General features: G+C 40.0%; 3 protein-coding genes across 3 annotated transcripts; 1 reads left to right on the top strand and 2 right to left on the bottom strand.

The window, feature by feature from the left end:
* Nucleotides 1-805: 805 nt before the first annotated feature.
* On the bottom strand, nucleotides 806-3,369 carry rcvrna (recoverin a). Its single transcript, XM_031862420.1, has 3 exons — nucleotides 2,977-3,369; nucleotides 2,513-2,624; nucleotides 806-2,403 (listed from the first exon to the last, which is right to left on the bottom strand). Exons 1-3 carry the CDS (start codon nucleotides 3,355-3,357, stop codon nucleotides 2,285-2,287), a joined length of 612 nt encoding a protein of 203 aa, XP_031718280.1. The 5' UTR covers nucleotides 3,358-3,369; the 3' UTR covers nucleotides 806-2,284.
* Nucleotides 3,370-6,022: 2,653 nt separating this feature from the next.
* On the top strand, nucleotides 6,023-15,789 carry LOC116391612 (germ cell-specific gene 1-like protein). The gene is made up of 5 exons (XM_031862375.1): nucleotides 6,023-7,411; nucleotides 9,512-9,559; nucleotides 10,843-10,995; nucleotides 14,134-14,245; nucleotides 15,144-15,789. The coding sequence occupies exons 1-5, from the start codon at nucleotides 7,108-7,110 to the stop codon at nucleotides 15,445-15,447; spliced, it is 921 nt and encodes a 306-aa protein (XP_031718235.1). The 5' UTR covers nucleotides 6,023-7,107; the 3' UTR covers nucleotides 15,448-15,789.
* Nucleotides 15,790-17,521: 1,732 nt separating this feature from the next.
* On the bottom strand, nucleotides 17,522-19,117 carry LOC116391581 (protein NATD1-like). Its single transcript, XM_031862315.1, has 3 exons — nucleotides 18,910-19,117; nucleotides 18,090-18,199; nucleotides 17,522-18,016 (listed from the first exon to the last, which is right to left on the bottom strand). The coding sequence occupies exons 1-3, from the start codon at nucleotides 19,061-19,063 to the stop codon at nucleotides 17,900-17,902; spliced, it is 381 nt and encodes a 126-aa protein (XP_031718175.1). The 5' UTR covers nucleotides 19,064-19,117; the 3' UTR covers nucleotides 17,522-17,899.
* Nucleotides 19,118-19,370: the final 253 nt, after the last annotated feature.

The raw sequence follows: 19,370 nt of genomic DNA, 5'->3' as shown, positions 1-19,370 counted from the left end.
CCCCCCCCCCCCCCCCCCCCGCCCCTTCCTGTGATTAACATTTCCATAACGTGCATTCAAATCCGATGTTCCCGATGTTTTACGAATGTTTGATCATAGGTGAACTCTGTCCAGACGGTGTGCTGTGGAATGCAGTGTCCAAAATAAATCTCCTCTCTGAAAAGATTTAACATCACGGTGTGTCGTTATGTAACTGTGTTGGGAGGCAGGAAGCAGTTTGTAGTTTAATCAGCTGAAACCTTTGATCTTTGGGTTTCCAAACACTACTGGATCCAGTCCAGTACAGATTGGAAGGACCAGTAGGACAGGTGGTCACTGGTCTGGGGTGTATTGACCCGAAGCCAAAGAGGATGCAAAGCCAATCTTCCTCTCAGCTGTCTGATGAAGAAGCTTGACCTTCTGTGCTCTTCTTTATTTTAATTATTTTGACTCAACTATTTAACTGTATTGCAAAGAGATATTACAATACCATCTCTTCTGCCCCAAATAATTTACATTTAATCCCGATAACAGTCAGTTTTCTAAATGTTTCAATGAGGACACATTCAACATGTTCATAGGTCTCAAAGGAAACACACAAAGCATGAGAATACTAGACAGGTACCCTTTTAAGACGTTTATTATACATATATCTAGTATTCTATTCATATATTACACTACTTTTACAAAACGCTACAATATCAAAGTAAGAACAGGAGTTATCTTCCATTTGGTAGAAGGCCAGTGTTTTCACTGTTGTCTTTACATATTCTATGATTTAAAACAGTCTTTTGCAGTGACACATACATTATAATTTGAATACTTGTAGCTTGCCTGACAATATGTATAACTAAATTATTCTTCAGTGTGCCAAGCCCACATTATCTTCACCACACACTTAAAGTAAAGGAGTGTGTTCGTCTCAGTTGACCTTCAGCTCTTAAGAGGATCGGCTGATTCAGGCAGATTGTTAACCTGAGCCTAATTCCTCTCATAAGGAGCTCTCGTCCAGACTTTCTCGCTCTCAACCTAATGAATCAATTCCAAGTGTGACCAAACACTGCCGGTACGCTGCCAGACATGAGAGAGTAAATTGGCTGTCAAGGAAAGGCTGGCGAGCAAACATAAAGGGGAGGGTGGCTGACAAGAGGGAAAGAGCAGTAAGAAACAGGAGTATAACAGATATAAGTTGTAAATTGTGTAATTTTTTTATACTGCTTATTAAATATTTGCACTGTCCTTACATAAAAAAAACAAAAAACCAATCTAAAGGGTGAAGGGAGAACACAATGTTTAAAATATGTTCTTTGTTTCTTCTTCAGATTCTTCTCTCCATTTGAGCTAATAAGTTAAAACATTTATGTTTAATTCAACACAAAAATGTGAATGAAAGTAGCTAAAATTAAAATGAAACCACATGAATTCTAGAGGCAGCACATATTGCAGTTACTGCTACCCTGCTAGCTAGGCTAGTTAGCGTTTAGCCCGAGTAGTTTATCTGGTGATAATCTTTTCCCTATTTTTTAAAGATTTAGCTGTTGTCTGATTGATGTGGTTTAACAAATACAGTACTGAGATGACATAGCGCCAAAATAGTTTTTCAACCAGGAAATAGGGGTAAATTAGCTTTGACTAAGGCTAGTTGGTAAGCTAGCCACAACTAGCTAATGACCTTTGTGCTGGTTAGTCAATGACCTTACATACTTCTATTGAGCCAATCAAAGGGCCAAACACAAGGATATATTAGATTGTTTCCTCCTCAGCTTTTTTGTCCATTTGAGCTATGAATTCATGTTTAATTAAAGACAAAATATGTTATTTTAAAGTATCTTAGCCACATGAAATCACACAAATTTCCCTTGAGATGGCAGTTACGGCTACACTGCTAGTTAGCGTTTAGCTGGACCAGCTTATCTGTAATTTTTTCTCCATTATAAGATTTAGCCACTGTCTAATTTATTTGGAATAATACACTCAGTTACTAAGATGTTATAGGAAGTTAGAAGGCTAGCAGATAGCCGTAACTAACAGGAGTGCAGTCGTTGCAGTTTATTTATGCCTTTAATGCCGATTAAAGCAATCAAACATTGACCTAAAAAACATTGAGATACTACATCCTAAAGGGCACAAACAAAAATACTCTCTGGGTACGAAGACAAACATGCAGTACTGTCTACCTGGTTGTTAGACCAAAAAAATACAATAAAAAAAGAGCGAAAATTGAAGAGGACAAACAGCCAGAACTTGAGAATTTAAACAGAAAAACAAAAGTCTTAAAATCACAAGAAGGGGCTTTTTCCACATGTTATTGCTTCTTCTCTTTCAGCTTGTCTTTAATTTGCTGAGGTTCATCATATTGTATCAACCGCAGGATGTCATTGTTGTCCATCACACCCTGAATGAATTCTCCCTCTGAGACTTTATCTAGGAAAGGATACAAATACAAATAAACAGCACAAGTAGAACGGCATCAAACGCGTGGTTGAGGCTTTAAAGCAGCTGTTTAAAAGGGAGTTATTGAATTATGAGTTACCGTTTTCCTTCTTCCCGAAGAATTCCCAGACTTTCTCCGCCCTCTTCTCCGGCGTGTTTTCATCCTCGGGGAGGTTCTTCTGGTCGTCATTAGGAATCATGTTGAATATTGACTGAGTGAGAGTAATTTTTAAACATGTTTTTAAAGTGCATGCATAGTTTCATCATTAAATACACACAAAATAATTCAAATAATCTGCGTATTATGCAATGGATTCAGTTGGTGCCTGAAAAAATCTGAAAATGAATCAATCAACCATTTACTGGTTTGAGCTTCTGAAATATGACAGTTTGCTGCTTTTCTTTGCTTTGTATGAGTGTATATTTACACTGTAAATATACACTCATAGGGATGTATACTTACTTACTGTAGGGATAGAGGAAATATATCAAATACTTCAGTTTGTGAGTAGCAACTGCTGTTTTCTCTGCCATCATGATGAAAAAAAAAAAAGGTATAAGTACCCTAACAATCTCCAGTATTTCATTTTTGCTGATGGTTCCGTTCCCGTCCACGTCGTACAGGGAAAAGGCCCACTCCAGCTTCTGCAGAGTCTTCCCCCCGGATGTGAGGTGCAGAGCGACGATGTACTCCTTGAAGTCCAAAGTGCCGTCCGCGTTGGTGTCAAAACTCCTGAACACGTGCCGCGCGTAATCTGTGGGGTCCGCGTTCGGGAAGAAGCTGGCGTAGATGCCCTCAAACTGCTGCTTGCTGATCTTCCCGCTGGGACACTCCTTCAGGAAGGACTGGTACCAGGTGCAGAGCTCGGACTCTGAGTATTTCGTGTTGGACTTCAGCTCCTCCAGGAGCTCCTTCGACAAAGCGCTGCTCTTGGTATTCCCCATCCTGCAGACTTCTTCTTCTTCTCTGTCCTCCTGTGTTCGGGGGTTTAAAAACCTCGCCGGCGTTCGTTGGAGTTCACTCTGCCTCATATATCACCCTGGCTGGCCCTCAAGGTGCCAAATGAGATTATAGTCATCACCACCTAAATCCAGACAGCTGTCTTGGAAGATTAAGGGGATAAACCGTGTCACACCACTATGACACCTTTTTTTTGAATACACAGATAAATACTGGAGGTATAAGCAGAGGATTAAACGCCACGGCTAACACTTTAAAGGTCAACATCTGGGGACCCTAAACGCCCTTTTTGCCGTGTTATTGCTTGAACTACAATCCCATCTGCCATCCCTGGGCATAATAACTCTCTGTGATATTGAATTACATCAGGCCACATGATTGGTAATAGAAGTATCAAGCTATCAAGAGTATCCAGGTGGTAATACGATGAATAATGCTCAGCTTTAAGGGTTATTTTTGAATCCACATGAACTGGAAAGCACTTTTAAAAGGAAAAAAACAAACAATTGCTTGATTCAAGATGATCACAGTCACAGCAACTGTTTTTATTTGCACCATACTGTAAATATAAGTTGTTTGACAAGTCAACAATTTGGCTATTTTCTGAAAGGGAGTTCCTCATGGATCTATATGGGTCCTGTCCTGTTTACGTTACACATAAAGTTACATTGTAACACACTCAGTTACTGGTAGCGTCCGTCTCTACGCCGATGACATGATCGTATATTGTGATGCTCAAACTAGAAACCTAGCTATTGCTAGCTACTGCAGCTTTCTTTTAACAATCTCCAACAGAGCACTGACTTTTTAAACTTTAAGCTCCTAAGTAGCGCAACTGGATTGATGATAAGCTTTTTTACTCTTAATATGATTACGTATGTTAGTTGGAAGTAATTTATTTTATCACTGCGACCTACTACGGTAATGTTTTATTGGTCATTTTTTATTTGTGTATATGTATGTATATATATATATATAATATTAAACCCAGGTCTTTATCTAGATCCATCAGACAGACAGTGAATCCAGGTTTTGTAGAGAAGTAGGCAGTGACATTAGATAGTAACAGGACAGTGACCTTAGATAGCAGTAACAGGACAGTGACATTAGATAGCAGTAACAGGACAGTGGCATTAGATAGCAGTAACAGGGCAGTGGCATTAGATAGCAGTAACAGGGCAGTGACCTTAGATAGCAGTAACAGGGCAGTGGCATTAGATAGCAGTGACAAGGCAGTGGCATTAGATAGCAGTGACACGGCAGAAAGGGATTCAAACGAGGCCCGTTTGAACGCTGGGGGTTGTGGTGAATCCCTTCTGGTAGTGGGCTGCTCCTCCACAATAAATGGGATCAGATTATCTGTGTCTCCAGTGTAATAGTCTCAGGCCAGATTACAAGTCCATCTGCTGCAGTGGTGCCGAAACCACAGCGAGTGAAGGCAATTAATGAATTGGGATGAGTGGACTGTGCTGTGTAAGTGTTGAGTGTTGAGTGAATGGATATTGTTCTTTTGTTGTCTATGTTTGAAGCAGCTATCTGAAATATCTCCCTTTTACCGAATCAGATTATTTAAAAAAACCAAATCAGCCTTTGGTCTTTCATCATATCATCATGTACTTTTGCACAGTCACATGACATTTAGGTTTTGTTATTAAAATGCACAGAATGTGGAGCATCTCTGTGTCAGGGGAAAGGCTCACATCTGTTGGTCGTAAACTCTTAACATTACGGCTTTTACTCAGAATGAGTTCCCCCCCGGCAGGTATTTATTATGTAAGAAAGGGAGGAGCCTAGGAAATATTCACTGAACAACAGGCTTACTACTTCATCAAGTGTAATGCTGGACTTATTCTTCCCGTGTTTACATTTTTATTACATGGAAGACTAATGTTCAGAATAATCTCTTTGTGTTTAGGGGAATTACTCGGTGAGATGCTGGCTACGAATCAAAGTACTGCCCTAAAGTGTAAAGATGAATTTACCTGAGAATGAATCAACATTTATGATTGCAAATACTTTTCTTGCAAAGAGTCTAAAAGCTTTTCTGTATGTTCACACACATCAGACCTTCATACATATTTCTGAATGTTCAACACATACAGATACACAACAAGAAAAAAACATAACAAACATATCTGATGAGTGAAGCCGATACGTAAAACTTGTATTTTCTCTACTGACCATCAGGAGCCGACTCCTCCGGTTGCAAAAAAATAAGTCTGATCGTATGGAAGCAGTAAACATTGTAAACATGAGTTTATGGTCTCAATCTCTAGTTTCAAGTATTCTTCAATACAGCATGATGTTCATTTAGTACATTATGGTCCATTTAGACGGCACCACTACGTCACTCCTCCGCAGTCTAAATATGGTAACTTCCGTTCATCCGTTGCATAAAAAACAAGATGGCCTCCGGTTCTGCCGAGTGAGGCCAATGCGGAAGTCTCCTGAAACTTGCATTCTCTCTACTGACCAGCAGGGGGCGACTCCTCTGGTTGTATAGAAGTCTATGAGAAAATGACTCTACTTCTCTCTTGATTTATTACCTCAGTAAACATTGTAAACATGAGTTTATGGTCTCAATCTCTAGTTTCAAGTCTTCTTCAATACAGCATGATCATTTAGTAAATTATGGTCTATTTAGAGTCAAACAGACCATAAAGCAGGGGATGCTTTAGGGCGGGGCTAACTGCGAGACGTATACGGCGTCTCTACGTCACTCTGCATTTCAAAGATGGTAACTTTCGTTCACTGCTTGCCAAAAACACAACATGGCGACAGCCATAATCCAAGATGACGAATGCAAAATCGCCAAACTCGAGGCTTCAAAACATTAGTCCACAAACCAATGAGTGACGTCACGATGACTACGTCCACTTCTTGTACACAGTCTATGGCTCAAACCAAAGGGGACACGTTTGTTACTGAAAGTCTGAGCTGCAGAATCTCATGAACAAGTATAATGTTGAGATGGAAAATCATGGAGAGGAAAAAACAAAATGAATCACAGCAAAGACGGCAGATGTTTGTTTTTTTTGCAAACATCTGTCATCCTTCCCTTACTTTCTGTAAGTAATTTGTCTTTATTTGCGCGCCGTAGCCCACATCAGCGGGCTTTTTCGTCATGAGCAGATTTGTCCTGCATGCACCCACATTATGGATGCATTTTCATGTGCGACTGTACACATTATGTCACGGCTCACCGGCTGGGAAACAGGCACTGATCTTACGTCTGCGGCTGCTTTGAGATGCGCTTCGACATTGAAGGCAGGAAAAATCTGGGAAATGTAAACTTGGTCCTGGATTATAATCTAAGCTCATAGTAATCTTTTTTCTATTTATTTTTTTGATGACTCTGCTCAAAGGAAATCTGGAACATAATTTGCCATTTGTAATGGATAATAATGCAGGAAAAGATTTGTAGAAGGGGAGGAGCGAGGATGGGGCTGGACGAGCAGCGGAGAGCGAAAGAGTTCAAATGAAGCTGAGAAAAGCAAAGAGTGCCATGGGTTTCTATTGTTTCTGTGGAAGTGGAGAGAATAATGAATCCCTTCAATCAAGGTGGTAGCACATCATTAGAGCCGGCGGAGGGATGCGCAGAATTCTCACCCAAGGAGCCCCAACGAGATTATGAAGATTTGACACATCTGCTGGGAGGCGAAACACGGCGGCTACATATCGAAAGCCGGGATTAGTTGCCTTTTCATTTCGTCTCCTCGGGCCTGGCCTCGACCATGAGGCTAGAGCGCGGGCGGCGGGCTTCTCTGGCGCTCACCCTCAACTTTGTGGCGTTTGCCTTTGCCTTATCGGCGGTGACCACCAGCTACTGGTGCGAGGGGACCAGGAAGGTGCCCAAACCGTTCTGCACGGGCCCGCCGCTGAAGGTGAAGCAGTGGTTCTGCATCCGCTTCAACAGCTCCAACATCAACGACAGCCGGCTGGTGCAGTACATCTTCGAGAGCGGAGAGGAGAAGTTTCTCCTGAGGAAGTTCCACGCGGGAATATTTTTCTCCTGCGAGCAGGCCGCCGACATGAATGGTGAGTCTGACCAAAGACCCCTCAGGTTCAGCTAGAGGCGTTCAAAAACAGGAAGTGATGTCAGAGGACTCTTTAGTCGACCTACAGGTTAATGAGAGTAATTACAGAGTCCGTCTAGTCATTGGTGAATACACTGAATATGTTTTATTCACTTTATTTATATACCATGAAAGACCTTCACACAGTATCTCACTTAAGTCTGCAGATCATAGAACATTTTAAAACTGTTATTTATTAATATTTTCCATGATTCAACACATGCAACAACTGTATTTTTATTTATCAAACTATATTTATTATAATTGTATGAGACATTAGTGATTTTCTTTAGGCGCCTGGGTCACTTTTTGTGTATTTTATGTGTATTTTAAATCAACAAAATAATGAATCAGACTCACAGCTGTGTTTGCTACCATGCATGTGAGGTAAGGACAGATTAAAGGTGCTAATGAATGCAGGGAAAGTCAAAGATCTACCAGGATTAACCAGGAGTCCAGTTGATTTGATGCTGTGAGATGTTGCAGCATTTAAGAACAAAAAAATGAGTCAAAGTCAAAGCTAAATATCATCAACCAGAACATGAAACTTCATCATTTGACCTGGAAACAATAACGCAAAGATGCTCCAGAACAAATCAACCTGAAGTTTAGGTCTTAAGTTCTGAGATATTTTACTTTGTAAAAGTAGCAGAAGTAAAAGTCCTGCATTCCAAAGTTTACTGAGTAAAAGTATAAAAGTATTTGCCCCAAATATAGTTGACATGCAAAAAATATAGTTATAGTACTAAAGTACTAATTTTGCAGAATGACCAATTTCAAAATAATATATATTATTATAGTTATTGAATCAGTGAAGCATTAATGTTGCAGCTGGTAAATGTGGAGCTAATTTACCTTGTGTATGTACTGCTGGGTAGGTTAATCCATAATTACACATAATAATTTATTGGTTTATCGTATTTTGTATCACTAACTCATCCACCATGTACAGGTAGAGATACTGTCAAATAAAAACTTTGTTTCACACCTTAGTTTGTTCTTGATGACTTTAAATGTTCATGATTAAAGAAGCGACAACCTGTTTTTGGAAAATACATCATAAGTTATCGTTCATTAAGAGTTTAACAGTCAGAAACTTGAATCACATGTTGCTTCATCCTGATTGGTTGAAAACAGCTGATGTGCCTTTAAGCATTTCACTTAACAATGCCGGAAACTAAAAGTGAAAACCTCCACAAAGTCTGTGTAATTCTGAGCACTATGTAGGTGAACGCGTCCACATTGTCTCAGGAAGTGGGATTAATGTCAGTATGCAGAAAACAATGCAGCCACCTTTCTCAGCACTATTCACAATTATATAGTATTTGTAAGATTCTGTTTTCTCAACATTACCAGCAGAGCTCCTGTGAGTCACAACCGGATTAAATCCATTTCTCTTAGCGTTGCATGCTAGCCGTCCCATCTGTTTTCATAAACTCTAATAATAGCACCGAGTATACAATACATTTTAGGAATCGCATGCAATTTAAAGACAAATTGTTTGATGTGCCGACTTCCACCCATAAAAATGATTGTCAATCAGTTTCGCAGGAAGGCAAATTGAAAACTAACTAAGAGTAAAATTTGATGGTTTAATCAATTCACATCTCCAGCTGGGATCTGAAATAATTGGAATTATGCAGAATATATTAAGCTTTAAACTCGATTTGCCTTGAAAAGCAGATTTAGTTAGTACAATAGAGTATTAAGGCCGCTGTTAAAAGAAAAGAAAAAAATAATATTTCCAGAAAAAAGTCATAATGTTTCCTGAAAAATAAGTCAGAATGAAGTGAGTTAATTTGAGAGAAAAATGATGTATGCCATTCTTATATCAGGTTAATTACAAAAACATTTTCTGACCACATAACAGACTACAGTTATTATTCTTACAATTAAAAGTCTTGTTTTGATCTGTAAAACTACATCAATGTGTACACTTTAAATAAATTAATTTCAAGGAAAGTCCTTTTTATCATCATTTATCATCAAATTACAATGACTGTTGTCACTTCATTCTACAACAATTACATTCACTTGACTGTATTTTTCCCTTTGATCACAGGATTTGACTGTCGAGACTTCTCAGAGATCGCACCAGAACATGAAAGAGGTAAAATACTGGAAGTTTGATATTTTTAACAATAACTTTATGTTTCGTTTGAAAGTTTTGAGAGCGGGACAATTGAGCGATGCATTCCTGAACACAGGTAACATTATTGATGTTTCAGTACAAACATGGCGACCTACATTTACTAAGTGTTAACCATCAAAATTAGACGAGATTACTTGCCCATTACAAATATTTTAAATGATGATATAAAAGTTAAATTAATGTCTACATACTTTTGCAGTTGAATTATCATAATAAAAGATTACTGCAACGATTACAATTCCCATGGTGCATTTCCACAAGAAACATCCAATCAGTGAGCTTTAAAGTGTTTTGTCAGCATAGAAGCATCTCTGATTTATGGCCTATCGTACGATATGATACGATACTGTATGATTTAGGATTTAGATGGATGGACGGACAGACAGACGATGGATGGACGAAGTAGGATGGACGATGTAGGATGGATGGACGGGTGGACGAATGAATGGATGATAGATGATAGATGGATAGATGATGGATGGTTGGAGAGATGAATGGACGGACGGACGGATGGATGAGCAGATGGATTATGATGGATGGACGGATGAGCGGATGGATGGATGGATGGATGGACAGATGAGCGGATGGATGGATGATGATGGATGGATGGAGAGATGGATGAGTGGATGGATGATAATGGATGGACGGACAGACAGAAAGATGATGGGTGATGGATGATGATGGAGGGATGGACAGACGGACAAATGATGGATGGACGGAGGGACGGATGGAAGGAAAGATGGGTGATGAATGATGATGATGATGATGATGATGATGATGATGGATGGATGGACACGTTTTAACATAAGAGTAAAAGAGTCTACAAGTGTGCAAATTGCAAATTACTAAACGAATGTAATTAGCAGATGTTTTGCCCTGTGCCAGATCTTAAAGTAAATGTAATTGTACGTCCAGTTAGTGAGTCAGCATCATCTAGTCTAGAAAATAATTATATAACATACATTAACAACAACATAAACCTGAAAGAACACCTTCACACGTACTGTGAGATCTCAGCTTTACAAGCACGATATGAATAAATAGCATCAGCAGCAGCTGCTGCCCTGATTTTATTCATCCATCTGGTCTCAGACGACCAGATTCAGATCTCCAGACCTAAAAGGAGCAGACCTGTTGTCCCCACATGACCTCAGTGGGATTATTCATCAGTGACAGGGTATTATGAGGAAAACAAGACTCAATTCTGACCCTCCCCTCCTCTGTTTGTTTTGTGTTCACAGGGGTTTTGTGGTTGTGTATCGTGGCTGAGAGTCTGTACCTCACCCTGCTCTTCACAGGCGGGGCTCTGATGACCCTGGAGCAGTGTCCCTGCTTCAGCATCATGAACAAGCTGAAGCTAAGTGCCTTCGCTGCCGTGTGCACCGCCCTCTCAGGTAACGCTGCTGTTTGCTTTTCAGTCTATCCGAGTGAGTTGTGACCAGGCGGTAAACCTCCGGTTCTGCCAAGTGAAGCCGATGCGGAAGTGTCTTACAACCCGCATTCTCTCTAGTGTCCAGCAGGGGGCAACTCCTCTGGTTGTATATAAGTCTATGAGAAAATGACTCTACTTCTCTCTTGATTTATTACCTCAGTAAACATTGTAAACATGAGTTTATGGTCTCAATCTCTAGTTTCAAGTCTTCTTCAACACAGCATGATGTTCATTTAGTAAATCAGGAACCGAGGAAAAGCTATTATAAATAAGTTCAAAATCAATCGAGTTTGGATTTGAAATAAAGCAAAGTTAAGCTAAACTAAAACAAATAATTTGAAAGAAAAGTGAATAAAGTCAAAAAGATAAAGATAAACAATAGTGTTTGAAAACACTTGCGATAAAGCATTATTCTCATCTTGGTGTTACTTGACGTAGTTTATTTTTGAGTGTGGAATTGGCTCATTGTTGCCCCCTTGTGGCAGTTTGGGGGTAAAACACAGCCCTCCGGCCTCAGGGTGGCGCTAAGTTCTGAATCCTTCTGTTGTGAAAGCTTGACCCGCCACACTCTGCCTCTGATTGGCTAGTACTCGTTGCCTTGGTTGGTTAGGTTGATTAGGTTTAGGAATAGGGAGTGAGATTATTCAGGGTCAGAATATAAGCCAATGCTTTTACATTGTGTAATTAACTCTCTGTATAGTAGTTTGCATTGTTGGTGGCGGAGTCCGCCATTCCCGCAATGGATTCAAATTACCTTCACGCTCATGAAAGAAACAATGCGGCGGGATTTTTATCTCCCTGATCTTATTCTCACTTAGCCTTCACTGCTACCACAAACCCAACAAAACACAGGGCAGCTTTTATTGTGAAAGAGTCACAGGAAATGAATTAATTTTGTCACTCAAAAGATTAAAAACATTAACATGAGAATTGATATAATATCATATAAAAAAAAAATGTTAATGGGAAAATGCCATTTAGAATAATTTTTTAATGATTACAACCAAATAAATATTGTTGCTCTGATTTTCACATTAGAATTTATTTTGAAATGCATTAACAGATAATCAGAAAATTTAAAATTTCCGTACATGAATCTCTAATAATCTGATTTAAACAAACTGAAATTCTTCAGTTCAGTCACCGACATTATTTCTGCAGTTCTGCCTCTGAAAAGTCTTTTCTGAGTTTTCGCTGGGATCATCAACTAAATCCAGCTGCTCTGAACCAATCAGAGAGGTGAACCGCAGAGGGACAGCCTGTCACATGATGACAGTTTAAACTGGACACACAAGTACACACTTTCATAGATGCATGCCAAAAATCTGGATTCATGCATTGGGTTCCCTTTTTTGGGAACAATAACTTTATTTCAAAAATATTCAGTTTAATCCCTTTTTTTATTTGTGCAGAAATACAACATTTATATTTATTTTTGCTGTTCATCAATCAAGCCTCAAGTCTGTGAGAGTATTTTCCATAAACTCCCCCAAACTAAATATTATTGTGGTAAAAAGTTTTGTTGTATTTTATTTTTAAGAACTTATAAATTCTCTATAATATGCATTTGTCCTGGTTGTTAACACACTATAGTGTTGTTGTATGCAGATCTAAGAACATTTTAAGTGTTTGTGAGGACATATTTCATATAAAAGAAAAAGTCTCTGCACAGCTGAAGGTGTGTCGGAGGAAAAAACTCCTGCAACATGTCTCACAAATAGCTGGAATGTTTATTTCCATTGTTGATTAACCTGTCGATAATTAAAATAGTTGGAGATTAAGTTAATAGTATAATATATATTTATAATATATGTATATATACATATATATATATATATATTAAACCATACATATATTAATAAATATATATTTATATATATATATTTATAGAGAGAGAGAGAAGCTGCATAGTTGTTTATAAATACATAAATAAATCTGCCACATTAAAGTGTGTTAAAAACCATCCATTAGGAGTCTTTAGACTGCTTATAAATGCTAAATAGTAAAGAGAGGAAACAGTGCTGCCTTTACTGTATTTTCGGAGGAGATGACTGTAAATGAGTCAGGGCAGCAGGTCAGTCAGCAGCAGCGAACACAGAGCGGCGTCCTGCATCCGCTCACTACCTCGGAGGATTTGTTGGTTTGTGGACTAATCGGATTGGAGCCGGAGCAGCGGTTTTGGGCTGTGCCAAGACCTGCCCAGAGGAGCTCCCTCTACCCCCCCACCCCCTCCATCCATCCCCCTGACTCCCATCCCCCTCCGTTGTTACGAGTTAATCCCAAGAAAAGCAGCTGTGGAGAGGCAGGCTGCTGGATGAGAGAGGATCCAGGATATAACAGAGGTAACAGAGAGGCCAGTTCACCTCAACCAGAGTCCGTCTGAATGCATCACACGTCCCAGAACAACACAACTGTCACTAAATATGTGTTCCTTAAAGATCTCTCTTTACGTTTCATCTGCAACAACCATTTGGTACATATCAACACTGTATAAAAGTCATCATTTGCATGCATTCTCTCTAGTGACCACCAGGGGGCGACTCCTCTGGTTGTATAGAAGTCTATGAGAAAATGACTCTACTTCTCTCTTGATTTATTCCCTCAGTAAACATTGTAAACATGAGTTTATGGTCTCAATCTCTAGTTTCAAGTCTTCTTCAATACAGCATGATGTTCATTTAGTACATTATGGGTCCATTCAGAGTCAAACAGACCATAAAGCAGGGGATGCTTTAGGGCGGGGCTACACGGCGATCGACAGGCCGCTGACGCTACCGGAGATGAATATGGCGTCTCTCAACAAGCCGCATAGAACATGTTTTTATTTAGTCTGTGTCATCTACTACGCTGCTGGTACTCTGCTGGTGACAAATTAAGTGTTTCCCATCATTCATTGTGTTTAACTTAGCTCTCCATCCTTTTTTCTACCTGTCTTACTTTGTAGTTTGACTTTTCATGCCTGTAATGTTGAGTCTTGATGATCAGGAAGACTGAAAACTGTGTAATTCATGAATCAATATACTGTTCAATCCACCCATTACTAAAGTAATAAGTAATATATTACTTCATCTTACTCACTGATCTGCTCTTGTTCTCTCAGGCCTTTGTGGGATGGTGGCCCACATGATGTTCACCACCATATTCCAGCTGGCTGTCGCTATGGGACCAGAAGACTGGAGGCCCAAGACCTGGGACTACAGCTGGTCTTATGTGTAAGCTCTTTTTAAAGCCACTGGAAAATGTGTATATATATTTAAAAGTTTGGATCAGCTGTTATATTCCGTTCTGTACGTTGTTGGTCGAGCTGGTTTCATCCAATATTTCGTAACAATACAGACGAAAAAAATAATGCGCCATAATTCTTAGTTATCCCACGTAATCATGAACGAGGAAGTATAGAGGCCACTAAAGCACACAAAGGCGGGCGGATGGAAGGTGGATGAGTCCAACAAACTGCAAACTTTTAGCCAGGAGATCGCAGTTTGTTCCCGAAACGAGAAGTCAACGTTGATTTATTTGTCACGTAACTTGAGTAGTTCAGTAACAGCATTTCCGTATTCATTTGAACCCAAACGTCAATTTTTTCCGAAACCAAACTAAGTAGTTTTGTTGCCTCAACCTAACTGTGTTATTTCCTGTGAAGACGGAAGTTTATTTTGAAAAGCCTGTATGGATGTAACGAGTGGAAATTGGCTCGTGTTGCTGGAGAAAGTAAGATATCATACGAACCGTTGTTATATGATACAACGCGTAAATTGACTTCCAAATCCCACAACCTGGATAAAGAGTTTAAAGTCTACGCTTGTCTTCGCTAGTCAGTCTCTCCTCTTTGTTTTTAAAATAAATGTAAATGATCAACTGTGTCTGGTCGTCAGTGGTCGTCCAGTTTATGGCCACAGACGTCTCCTGCTCAGTGGGTTCTTCGCTACAGTAACAACCATCTTAATAGACATAAAAACAGTATAATTCAGACTTTAAATGTTTTATTGACATCTGACTGGACACAGTCAAGCTTTGGTGGCAGGAGATTCATAACTTTTGAACGGTGATGTATAATCTTGGTGTGGGTTTTGACTTCTTACGTTTCCTGTTTTTGAAACCTCTCCTCAGCTTAGCGTGGGGCTCTTTTGGCACTTGCATGGGCTCTGCGGTGACAGCGCTCAACAGGTACACGAAGACCATCGTGGAGTTTAAATACAAGCGGCGGAACATCGCGAAGAGCCTGATGATCAAGCAGAAGATGCTGCAGCAGGACCTCCCCGACCAGATGTGGGACATGTACCTCACCGCTGTTCCCGCCGGCGCCGAGGCTCAGCTAGAGCTGCCGGTCAACGGCCACAAACCCTCCACAGGAACAACGTATGTGGTGGAGATGGACGGTGAACCAGAACCACAAGGAGAGGTGTATTGTTGAAAATTAAGTCCCTGCCCCCGTGACCCACCAGAACAGTTTTCAGGCTGATTTCCTGGACCCAGATTGGGATTTGAATTTCTAATACAGGAGACATATTTGCTTGTTGCCACGGATTCTTTCTTTTTTTCCGGAAATAATGTAACATGGTCGGATTTGACACAACATGTATTTCATCAAATCTTTCCGTGTGATATTATTTGTGGGAGGAAGCGGGCTGCAATTTCAACGTCTTCGCACTAATCTGAGGAAAGCTGCAGGATGTGCAGGCTGCTGCAGCTGCAGCTCCTTTATGTGTCGTGTTGGGATGTTTCCACTTCAAAGATCCGTCGCTGTTTTGGCCTTTTTCTCTTGTGTTGCTCTCTGGGACGACGTTTGGTCACCTGTTCATTAAGACGAACAATGGCCCTCAGTAGGAACATTACTGTACTTTAAAGGGACGACTGAGCATCGGCACAAAGGCCCAACCGGACTGTAAACGGTTGTTGCTGAAAAGTCAATCAAACGACTCCATATAGACACAACTACAGCGACACAAAATTACTACGAGACACAAACTGACCACAAAGAGACACAAAATGACTGCAAGGCGTAAAACTCAATGACAAAATGCCTACAGAGACCCAAAAAGAAGACCACGAGAAGATGCAAACACCCACAAAGGCACTCAAAATTACCATAAACAAGGAAAATCACCACAGACACACAAAATACCACGAACAGACGCAACACAACCACAAAATTACACAAAATTACCACAAAAACACACTGAAAACTACTACAAATTGACACAGAAGTACCCTTCAACCATACAAATCCATTGTCTCATAATCCGTTCATGTGAAGCCATTCTATGTCTGAGGAGAGAGATTATTCTCGTCAGCTAAAAGCACATCTTCTCTGTGTCTTTAGCCGACCACGCTGTGAGCGTTAGTCTTTCAGGAGCAGATGGGAGGAGCTGACGGTTCATCACACGGATCATATGGAGCCGAGAGGATCAGCCGACGCTCGTTTGCTGTATTGATGATCTCTACTTGGCACGAAGAGTTCCACCGTGTGTTCGTATGTAAGGACGTCGGCAAATATGTGGCTCGAGAGACAGTTAAAAAGCTTATTTTATACTTTTGTTGGTGACAAAAACACACAAAATGACCACAAGTACCCAACAGACGACCAAAACAACTTTACATAGATTCAAAACACCCAGAAAAGTACACAAAGACACAAACAACAACACCACGAATAGACACGGAATGATTACAAGGCATAAAACACAATGACAAAAACACACAAAATGCCCAGAGACCCCAAAAGAAGACCATAGGAAGATGCAAAACACCAACAAAGAGACACAAAAAGACCACAGACACACAAAATACCACAAACAGACGCAACACAGCCACAAAGACACTGAAAAATACTACAAAATGAACACAAAACTACCACAAGATGTAAAACACAATGACAAAAACACACAAAATGACCACAAAGACCCAAAAGACGACCACAAAAAGATGCAAAACACCAACATAGGCAAACAAACACCCCAAAGGATGCAACATGACCACAAAGACACCGATATACCTTTGATATGTTAAGAAAAGGCCTGCATGTGGTTGATTTTTAAACATCATTAATCTATTGTTCGTCCACGCTTTAGTTCTGTCATCGACTGTTTCAAAGAAACCAGGAGTTTACTTTTTCTTCTACAAACATCGACTCGACCAACAAGAGGAGTGAAGGAGGAGTGAGGCTGACATCTGTTGGACTAAAACTATAAACAACCAGAAGGATTGTTTGTATTTACAGCACAGGAATCATTTCTGCTTCGTTTGATCTCAGTTTACTCGTCATTAAATGAAACATGAATACTTTTCAACTGAGGAACAAAAACTGAAATAAAACCTTGATGAGTGACGTCTGTTGACTGTGTTGCTGAGCGTTTGTTCTTCCTGCTGCTGCAAGTCATCTCATAACAATAATCTCATTTTTTTTTTATATATATATATCATAAAGTAAACCCACTCATCCCTCCTGATATCAATATACTCAGAGAAGACATTTTCAAAAATTAGCATTTTAATTGTCAACAAATACATCTTAGAAAGACAAAGATTTGTAGTGTTTCTTCAAGTATACAGACATGATCAACAATCAAACATTATGTCTTGATAAACATATGAATAATTCATAAATATTCATATTTTATTAGAAAATATAAACAGAGTGATTACAGACAAACGTCTTCAAACCCAGAATTCATTTCAGGGAGATTTTCCGTAGCTTTATTCATAATTACGTTGGATTAAATGCATGTCTCTGTTCTGAATTGTATGTGCCTAACTTTAATGGGGTTTCGTCAAACATCTCTACAATATAAATATGATATGACTTATTGATCCATTGACACACGAGGTTGTTGTTGATTTGAGGTAGAATCTCATCTGCTCTTCAGTCAAGTGATGACACGTTGTTCATAACGCTGTCGCGGGTTTTCCTCGATGTATTTCTTTATATACCAACAGGAGACATAAGCCTTGAGGTTTTCCTCAACCAGGAAGTCCATGGCAGCCTGGAAGAGGAGCATTTAATACATGAAGAACAAGCGGTTCAACGCCGACTGACGCGTAGTGAGTTTAACTTACCTGAGACAGAAGAGCAGCAACACCGTGGCCCCTGAAGGTCTCCGGTACAAAGGTTGACATGAGATCCACCTCCTTCTCCCCGGTGAACCTGTAGAGCAGCACGGCACAGTCTGTGGAGAGAGGAAGAGGAAGAACATTTTAAATGACTGGGATCCAGATAACAACAACGGAGCTCATTAGGGAATCACAGACAACAAGGGGCCCAGGATGAGCTAATTAAACAACAGTTTACTTTGAATTATACAAGTATTTATTGCTTTAACTCATGTTTTCTTATGAGGGAGCAGTTGTCACATCTTTTGTTTCATTGTAATGGGGGTGAGGGACATTAGGTGGAAGTTATGGCCTTTTTTACAGATATTTTGAACAATACCAAGGTCCCTCCGGAAATACCTGTATTTAAGTGGCCCCCACGTGTCTGTTACTACAGTGCTACTGTGGCCAACTAGCCAGAAATGTGCTGAAACGTGTGACTTTTGCTTGTAATATGTACGCCGAGCGGTTTGGTGGATAGTAACAAATTGTATTAAGTACAAGTCATTCATATCGTTTGAGCAGCGTGTACACAGGGCGAAGTCAAATTAAACCTTACGATCTTTAAACGAAGTTTCGCTCAGAGTTCTCAACGTACAAAAACGACGCTGTAAATATTTGAGCAAAATCTAAATATACGTCCGTAAAGAAGCAGCTGTTTATTGTAAAAATGTAAATTATTCTATCGGACAGACTTGTTAATTCCAGCAGGCCGCATGTGGACCCCGGGCTCTCCTTCAGGATCTCCCACGTTACCGGTGCGCCCAGCCCGGCTCCCTCTGCTTACCAGCTCCGCTGTCCGGAGAGACGGTGAAGCGCCGGTTCTGTCGGTCGTGTTCCACCGTTAAACTGCCGCCGGAGCTCAACGCACTGAAGGCGGCAGGATGAGGCTTCAGTCGGAGAGTCACCGCAGTGAGTCTGGAGAATACTTTAAAGGCCATTTATACATGAAAAAGACACGTAATACTAGTTCAGTGGAAGGTAGTAGTAGTTGTACAGACTGACCACCAGGGGGCGCCTTCGCTCTCAAGACTGATTAACTTCTTTATCACCTTTTTTGTTTTTTACCTCTACAGTAAAACGAGTTTAATTATTTTAAAATGTGATTAAATGACGAGAAATTTTAGAAATCAGGTGCGTATTTTTTATATATGTTTTCACAATTTATTCCACTTTAACTTAATTTACAGTTCTGTGATTTCTGAATGATTTCCTAAGAAATCTTCTAAGATCTACATAATTTGGTAT

The sequence above is a fragment of the Anarrhichthys ocellatus genome, unplaced genomic scaffold (genome assembly GCF_004355925.1).
Source record: "Anarrhichthys ocellatus isolate YVR2014 unplaced genomic scaffold, GSC_Weel_1.0 scaffold26, whole genome shotgun sequence".
In the NCBI taxonomy this organism is placed as follows: domain Eukaryota; kingdom Metazoa; phylum Chordata; class Actinopteri; order Perciformes; family Anarhichadidae; genus Anarrhichthys; species Anarrhichthys ocellatus.
The sequence above is the reverse complement of the archived record's forward strand: the minus strand, read 5'-3'. Positions and strand labels throughout refer to the sequence as shown.

Bases quoted from the DNA above. Each gene is read 5' to 3' on its own strand.
- rcvrna (XM_031862420.1), bottom strand. From the start codon at position 3,357: ATGGGGAATACCAAGAGCAGCGCTTTGTCGAAGGAGCTCCTGGAGGAG. The intron at 2,625-2,976 runs GTACTTATACCT...ACTCTCACTCAG, and splicing joins AAATACTGGAGATTGTTAGG to TCAATATTCAACATGATTCC. The intron at 2,404-2,512 runs GTAACTCATAAT...ATCCTTTCCTAG, and splicing joins CTTCGGGAAGAAGGAAAACG to ATAAAGTCTCAGAGGGAGAA.
- LOC116391612 (XM_031862375.1), top strand. From the start codon at position 7,108: ATGAGGCTAGAGCGCGGGCGGCGGGCTTCTCTGGCGCTCACCCTCAAC. The intron at 7,412-9,511 runs GTGAGTCTGACC...CTTTGATCACAG, and splicing joins GCAGGCCGCCGACATGAATG to GATTTGACTGTCGAGACTTC. The intron at 14,246-15,143 runs GTAAGCTCTTTT...ACCTCTCCTCAG, and splicing joins GACTACAGCTGGTCTTATGT to CTTAGCGTGGGGCTCTTTTG.
- LOC116391581 (XM_031862315.1), bottom strand. From the start codon at position 19,063: ATGGCCTTTAAAGTATTCTCCAGACTCACTGCGGTGACTCTCCGACTG. The intron at 18,200-18,909 runs GTAAGCAGAGGG...CTCTCTCCACAG, and splicing joins CTCTCCGGACAGCGGAGCTG to ACTGTGCCGTGCTGCTCTAC. The intron at 18,017-18,089 runs GTAAGTTAAACT...CTCCTCTTCCAG, and splicing joins TTGCTGCTCTTCTGTCTCAG to GCTGCCATGGACTTCCTGGT.